The 8349-nt window shown below is 34.7% G+C and overlaps 1 protein-coding gene across 1 annotated transcript; it reads left to right on the top strand.

Annotated features, from left to right (window-relative positions):
* Positions 1–5699: 5699 nt before the first annotated feature.
* On the top strand, positions 5700–7636 carry LOC133782021 (cytochrome P450 89A2-like). The gene has a single exon (XM_062221162.1). It carries the CDS (start codon positions 5947–5949, stop codon positions 7486–7488), a length of 1542 nt encoding a protein of 513 aa, XP_062077146.1. The 5' UTR covers positions 5700–5946; the 3' UTR covers positions 7489–7636.
* Positions 7637–8349: the final 713 nt, after the last annotated feature.

The raw sequence follows: 8349 nt of genomic DNA, 5'->3' as shown, positions 1-8349 counted from the left end.
TGATATCAGATAGAGGTGGAGAATATTATGGTAGATACACTGAAGATGGACAAGCACCTGACCCTTTTACAAAGTTTCTTCAAGAAAATGGGATTGTTGCCCAATATACCATGCCCGGTACACCCGAGCAAAATGGTGTTGCAGAAAGGAGAAACCGAACATTGATGGACATGGTGCAGAGTATGCTTAGCAGCAACCCTAAACTTCCTAAATCCTTGTGGACTGAAGCTCTACAGACATTCGTGTACATATTAAACCGAGTCCCAACCAAGGCAGTCTCCAAAACTCCTTTTGAATTATGGAAAGGTTGGAAACCGAGTCTGCAACATGTACACATTTGGGGATGCCCATCTGACGTTAGGGTATACAATCCACAAGAAAAGAAACTGGACCCAAGGACCATAAGTGGATACTTTATTGGATACGCTGAAAGGTCTAAAGGTTACAAGTTCTATTGTCCATCTCATAGCACTAGGATTGTGGAATCAAGGAATGCAAAATTTCTTGAAAATGCCTTGATTAGTGGGAGTGATCAATCCAAGGACTTAGGTTCTGAGAAAGATCCTTCAGAACCCTCCACCTCAAGAGCAAGATTGATTGTGGTTGATAACACCCCTGCAGTCCAAATGGATGTTGAACCACGACAGCCAATTGTTGAAGATCCACAAGTCAATGTTGAAATTCAAATGGATCAAGTTGTTCAGGAGTTGCCTATAATTTTTGAACAACAAGCTGAACCACCCGCTCCTCAAGAGACTGCTGGTGTAGCCTTAAGAAGATCCACTAGGACAATAAAATCGGCAATACCTAGTGACTACATTGTGTATTTGCAAGAATCTGACTACAATATTGGTGCTGAAAATGATCCAGAAATGTTTTCACAAGCTATGAATAGCAAAGAATCGGAACTGTGGTACAATGCCATGAATGAAGAATTGAATTCTATGAAGAGCAACAGAGTCTGGGATCTTGTTGAGTTGCCTAATGGGGCGAGGGCTATTGGGTGTAAATGGGTCTTCAAAACAAAGAAAGACTCATTAGGCAACATTGAGAGACACAAAGCGAGATTCGTTGCTAAGGGATTCACTCAAAAATAAGGAATTGACTACACGGAGACCTTTTCTCCGGTATCTAAGAAAGATTCCCTCAGAGTTATCCTGGCATTAGTTGCTCATTTCGATTTAGTGCTGCAGCAGATGGATGTGAAAACTGCCTTCCTAAATGGTGACCTAGAGGAGGAGGTATACATGAGCCAACCAGAAGGATTCTCCTCTAGTGATGGTGAGCATTTGGTGTGCAAGCTTAAGAAGTCCATCTATGGTTTAAAACAAGCATCCCGCCAATGGTATTTAAAATTCTATGATGTCATCTTTTCTTTTGGATTTGAAGAGAATGTCATGGATCAATGTATATACCAGAAGGTCAGTGGGAGTAAGATTTGTTTTCTTGTTTGATATGTGGACGATATTCTTCTTGCAACCAATGATAAGGGCATGCTACATGAGGTGAAGCAATTTCTCTCAAATAACTTTGAGATGAAGGATATGGGTGATGCGTCTTATGTCATTGGCATTAAGATCCATCGAGATAGATTCAAAGGTATCTTAGGTCTATCTCAAGAAACCTACATTAACAAAGTTTTAGAGAGATTTCGGATGAAAGATTGTTCACCAAGTGTTGCTCCTATCGTTAAGGGTGATAAATTAAATTTGAGCCAATGTCCAAAGAATGATTTTGAAAATGAAGAAATGAAGAACATCCCATATGCTTCTGCTGTTGGAAGCTTGATGTATGCTTAGGTGTGTACACGACCCGACATTGCCTTTACTGTTGGAATACTAGGAAGATTTCAGAGTAACCCGGGATTAGACCACTGGAAAGCTGCAAAGAAAGTTATGAGGTATCTTCAGGGTACTAAGGATTACTCATGTTCAGACGAACCGACAACCTAGAAGTAGTTGGCTACTCAGATTCAGACTTTGCTGGTTGTACTTATTCACGTAAATCAACTTCTGGTTACGTGTTTATGTTTGCTGGTGGAGCTATATCATGGAGGAGTAACAAACAGACCTTGACTGCTACTTCTACTAAGGAAGCCGAGTTCGTTTCGTGTTTTGAGGCTACATCGCATGGTGTATGGCTAAAGAGTTTCATTTCAGGCCTTAGAGTTGTAGATTCTATATCTAGGCCATTGAGAATGTTCTGCGACAATTCAGCTGCTGTGTTCATGGCTAAGAACAACAAGAGTGGTAGTCGAAGCAAGCACATCGACATCAAGTACTTAGCTGTGAGAGAACGTGTTAAAGAAAATAAAGTGGTCATTCAACACATTAGCACTGAATTGATGATTGATGATCCTATGACGAAAGGCTTGCCACCTCATAAATTCAATGATCATGTAGTGAACATGGGACTTGGTTCCCTTATGTAAATTTATTGTACAAACTGAAGTTATTATCAATGAAACTCTTATTTTGATGTTTTCTCATATTTATGCGCATCTTAATTTTCTTTGAGAAAATTTTATCTTCATAGGACCTGAATAAACATAGGGTTTATTCATTTAAGTGCATAGCCATATAAATTACATTGTTATGTAATAAATATATTGTAATACATGGAAGATAATACTCTCCATTAAAAGAGGACCTATCGCCATGATTCATGTGTTTATTATCTAACAGGGATAATCGTCGGGCTTAAGAAATACATTAATTTAAATGCTGACCAAGTGGGAGAATGTTAGAATATTTATTTATTTGGTATATAAAATCAATTTGTTACAACTAATTGATTTAATATATTAAAGTCAATATTTAATTTATTGACAAAATATTCTAATTAATGGTCAACATTATTTGTTACCTGATTTTGTTGTTACCCAATTTTTCATAACCCAAATGATTGAGAGAATATCTCAATCTATGGCAAAGACTCTGATGGTAGGTCTCACTTTATAAATATGGAGTACCGGTCCCCAAGCTCGCTGCTCATAATCTGACTTTCAGTAACTCCATCTAAAAGAGTTAGTGAGAGCTTGGAAGCCCGTGTACTCGTTCTAACTTCTGTTTCTTTTCTTTTGTAGATCTAAAGCTAGATCGAGGTTATCAATTACAATGGCTGGAGGTATACAATATTCGATCCTATTTTTGTATATGTTCATTCTATACATTAATTCTGCATACATGTATATATGATTGTTCATATGCCTATATTTCATTTTAATCTAACATTGGCCACCTAGGACGAAATCTAACAAAAGTCTCATATTTCAGTAACGTGAATAGTTTGAGAGGAATTTTTAACATCGCGAATCATTCGGGGGACACAATGATATAGTGGTCATAGTTCGGGGGGCAAAAATGCAATTTATTCTATTTTTAATAATTCTTCGTTATTCGATGAATAATATATTGTAATAAAAAAAATGTATTTTCTTACAAAATGTTGTCTACTATTAAAGTATTATATTTTTAATTAATTTTTATAGCTATAAATTACTATAATTTTATGAAAAAATCTCCTAAAAATCACCATATACTTATTATCACTAAAATTGGCATAGATTACACACTTACTGCAAAATAAATAAATCATTGGTTAGAGAAACACCATTGATATTTCTCAAAAGCACAATAATAATAAATAAAATACTCAATTGGAAATAATTCACGTGTTTATAGTAAGCTTGATGTGGCAATAATAAATCACACTATTATTATTAAATTCTTTAGAAATTGATGCATTGGCTCATTGATTCGAATAACAAATTGAAAAAAAATATTATTGTTATAATAATATTTAATATAACACTGCATATATAATAATTATATTAATTTAAATTTAAATTCAAATTCAAATTTAAAGGTTATAAAATATTATTATTGTAAAATATTTAATAATTATATTAATATAAATTAAAATGTTATAAAATATTATTATGATAATAATATATAATCTTAAGTTTTATTAATTATATTAATATAAATTCAAATATTACAAAATATTATTATTATAATAATATTTAATACAAAACTAAATATTTAATACTTATATCAATATAAATTTAAATATTATAAAATATCATTATTATTATAATAATAATAATAATATATAATACACCATCTTAATTTTTATTAAAAAAATATCATTTATGTTTAAAAATGTTATTATATTATATATATTTAAAAAAAATCATAAATCGTGTTTTAGTTTAATTTTTCATTTAATATATTTATGTCATTCTTTTTTATATAATATTGTTTATTAATTTGAAATTTATATGACAATAATACAAATTTAATAAATATAATCAATAAATTTTATAAATAAAATTAAGCAAACGTGCATTGTATGTTGTTTGTATTTAGTACTCTTAAAATGGTGTAGAAGTGAAAGGGAGGCCTAGTGCAACATAAGGAAGCAAAGGTGGATGACCAAGAATCTGTTTGATTGGTTCATCTGAATTAACTACTTCTCTTAGATTATTATATATAAAAATGTATATATATATATATGGAAGACTTCTCAATGGTTACTACCCATAGAAGGGTACTAACAATTATGATAATGTGGCAATATAATGACTTGGTAAGACTTCTCAATGGTTACTACCCATAGATGTGTACTAACAATTACGATGATGTGGAAACATAGTGACTTGGTATAGCAAGTCACCAACAAGTAAATATTTTTTTTCTATAATAATTTCGAATTTAGTTATTTTTTTTTTTGCCATAATTAATGGTGTTTTCAACCAATGAGAAACACTAGCTATATTTAGAAATTAACATGCATTTGAAAAATGAAAAAAATTACAATATTATATTTTCATAATAAATACACATTTTTTCATCACGTAACCTTTCCAAAAATTTGAAAAAATCAAAATTATTGTTAGAAATATTAATTAACAACTATAAATATGGACCATTAATCTTAATCTAATGGTATATATTAGATATGTTAGCTTTTTTCATGATATTTTAGATTTTGGGAATTCTTCTCTTTTGTCTCGTAGATAGAATTTTTTTTAATATTTAATTTTTTTTTATAAATATGAAAAATGATCAATTTTGAAATAAAATATTTTAAATATATTTTTTATAAACAAATAAAAGCTATATGATTTTTTAATAAAAATATTTCAAAATTTTAAAAATAATCTTTCCAATTATTCATCTTATATGTTTTTTTTTTCACCAACAAGATATTTATTTGAAGAGAAGTAAATAAGAATATTTGTATAAATTTATAATAAACATATATATATATATAAATAATTAATTGATTATAGGTGTGTGGAATATATGTAACTACAACATGGACCTACTTGCAGTGTACAATATGAATTTTGCTTAAAAAAAAACAATAACCATGCTCCACTGTCTTTAACTATATTATATGTTTTGTAAGCTTATATTACTTGTCAAAGATTGTGTAAACATATTTTATAATTATTGAGAGATTTATTAGGATTGGTGCAATTCAATTACATATTTTAATTTAAAAAGTATTATTAAATATTATTAATCAATATAAAGTATCACATATGTGTTGCACACCCTTAACTTGCCAAATAATAATATTAGTAGAATATGAATGAATCATATAATCATCTATAGTTAGTTTGTATGAGTGCGCTAATCCATGACATAATAAGGCCCCTCGAGGGACTATGAGTCACCATCGCCATGGAGAAGTCAGTCATACAAATCTATATATTAAAATGTTAACAAATATGTGTCGTTAGCTATCTTTTAAACATGAGCTACAAAAATATATAGTTTAATGAAATGAAAACTTTGTACACACCTGTGAAAGAGAAAGAGTGACTGAATATCTCCTCGTCTCATGTAGATTACACTTGACGACCAAACAACATATTTATTGTAATCCAATCTTTCAGTTTGGCTGGCAGAGTTGAGTTGAGTTTGAGACAAACCAATGGAAAGAAGCAGTTCCGGTTGGTGGTGGCTCTGCCTCATCCTTCTCACTCTCTTCTTCGTCCCTTTCTTTCTTCCCAAATTCATTTCCAAAAAAAGCCCAAAACTCCCACCCGGACCTCTCACCCTTCCCATAATCGACAACCTCTTCTTTCTCCGCAAAACCTTCTTCCAGCTCGTGCCCGTCTTCCGCAACCTCCACGCCAAGTACGGCCCCGTTATCTCACTCAGCTTCGGCTCCCGCCGTATCTTCATCATCACCGACCATGTCCTCGCCCACCAAGCTCTCATCCATAACGGTGCCGCCTTCGCTGACCGCCCTCCCGCCCCACCCATTACTAGAATCTTCAACGGCAACCAGCTTAACATCAGCACCGCCAGGTACGGCCCAACCTGGCGCTTCCTCCGCCGCAACATCACTTCAGAGATCCTCCACCCTTCGCGGGTCAAGTCCTATGCCCGCGCTCGCAAATGGGTTCTCGATATTCTCCTCAAGCGTCTCGAGTCCGATGATCAAGGCAGCGACGCCGTCGGAGTCCGCGTAGTGGATCACTTCCAATACGCCATGTTTTGCCTCTTGGTTTTGATGTGCTTTGGAGACAAGTTTGAGGAGTCAAAGATCGAAGAAATCAAAACCATGCAACGTCGCATGATGATGGCCTTCTCAGGCTTCAACTTACTCAATATCTGCCCCAGTTTGACCAAGATTCTTTTCAGAAAACGGTGGCAGAAGTTGTTTCAGCTCTGCAAGGAACAATATGCGATTCCGGCCCCCCTCATAAATTCCCGGAAGAAGGTCAAGAAAACCAAGGTTGCTGCAGATCATGATGATGATTTCGTGCTTTGCTATGTGGATACCTTACTGGGTCTGGAGCTACCAGAGAAGAAAAGGAAGCTTGAAACAGGAGAAATGGTGAGCTTGTGCTCAGAATTTCTTAACGGGGGCACGGACACGACCTCCACGGCACTGCAGTGGATCATGGCCAACGTAGTGAAACATCCTGAGATTCAAGAGAAGCTGTATCAGGAGATAAAAGGGGTGGTACTAGTACAAAAAGGGAATGGGATTGAAGAAGATGATTTACAGAAGATGCCGTATTTGAAAGCTGTGATACTGGAAGGGCTGCGGCGTCACCCGCCAGCGCACTTCGTGTTGCCGCACGCGGTGAGTGATGACGTGGTGGTGGGTGGACATTTGGTGCCGAAGAATGGAAGCGTCAACTTCATGGTGGCGGAGATGGGATTGGACCCCAAGGTGTGGGAGGATCCCATGGCGTTCAAGCCGGAGAGATTTATGATTGGTAATGATAAGGTGGAGTTTGATATAAAGGGGAATAGGGAGATCAAGATGATGCCTTTTGGGGCCGGGAGGAGGATATGTCCTGCCTCTGCTCTGGCCATGCTTCACCTGGAGTATTTTGTGGCCAATTTGGTTTGGCAGTTTGAGTGGAATAAGGTTGATGATGTTGATTTATCGGAGGTGCAGGAGTTCACCATCGTCATGAAGAATCCTTTGCGTGCGCGCTTGACTCCAAGGCACTAGGGTTGGACGACTACATATCTACTTGGTTTGGCTGTGTTTCAAGTCAACTTTGAATAATGTAAATTATTAAGTTTCATACAAATCATTTAAATGTTTTGCTCTGTTGAGTTGTGGTGGAGAATTATTAATGGGGTCTTTTCATTTCTTATTCAAGTTAGTTAAATGGTGATGTTATGAGACGTCTAGTGATTAACAAAGACTAACTGCATACAATAAGAAAGCAAAACACTAAAGCCTCCAACAAGCTCTTAATGAGAGGTGGTTTGTTTTGAAGTTTTTGAAGTGGGATATTGGGAAACTTTTTTCCTAAACAAAGTTATGAGCTGTTTCTCAAAACTATGTGTTAACTAATTCAGCATACATATCTTTTACAGTAGCTACAATTTATCAGTATATTTATGATTTGACAACAAATGGGTATTGCATATGTAACAGCCTTTTTAATATGAATGTCAAAATATGTCTGTGTTGTTTCATCTACAGGGTTTGTTGTTCAGTCTTTGAATTGAATATTGCATATGTTGTCTCTGTTCGTACTACTTAGTCTCCAGTTACATCTACTGTGTGCTGCAGATTAATAAGTACATGTCAGCTATTGTCGGTTTAATTGGAAACGTGTTAAATCTTTTTAGCTGTTTGTTTAGTTGATTAGTTAGTGGTTAGGGTTGCTATAAATAGATTAATCTGTTCCTAACAACCTAACCCTCTTTCTGTTAGTTTTTCATTTTGTGAGAAAACATAATCTTGTTTTTCTCTCTTCGTTTCTTCTTTCTTTCTTGTGTTTTTGCAGGTTCACCATTGTTGGAGGTGAAGCTTGTTGCAGAGCTGTGGGAGGTTCTAATCTGATTCGAAGGGAGTTCG

Source organism: Humulus lupulus, chromosome 6 (assembly GCF_963169125.1).
Source record: "Humulus lupulus chromosome 6, drHumLupu1.1, whole genome shotgun sequence".
NCBI lineage: Eukaryota > Viridiplantae > Streptophyta > Magnoliopsida > Rosales > Cannabaceae > Humulus > Humulus lupulus.
The sequence above is the reverse complement of the archived record's forward strand: the minus strand, read 5'-3'. Positions and strand labels throughout refer to the sequence as shown.

Excerpts from the sequence above, each read along its gene's own strand:
- LOC133782021 (XM_062221162.1), top strand. The coding sequence starts at position 5,947 with ATGGAAAGAAGCAGTTCCGGTTGGTGGTGGCTCTGCCTCATCCTTCTC.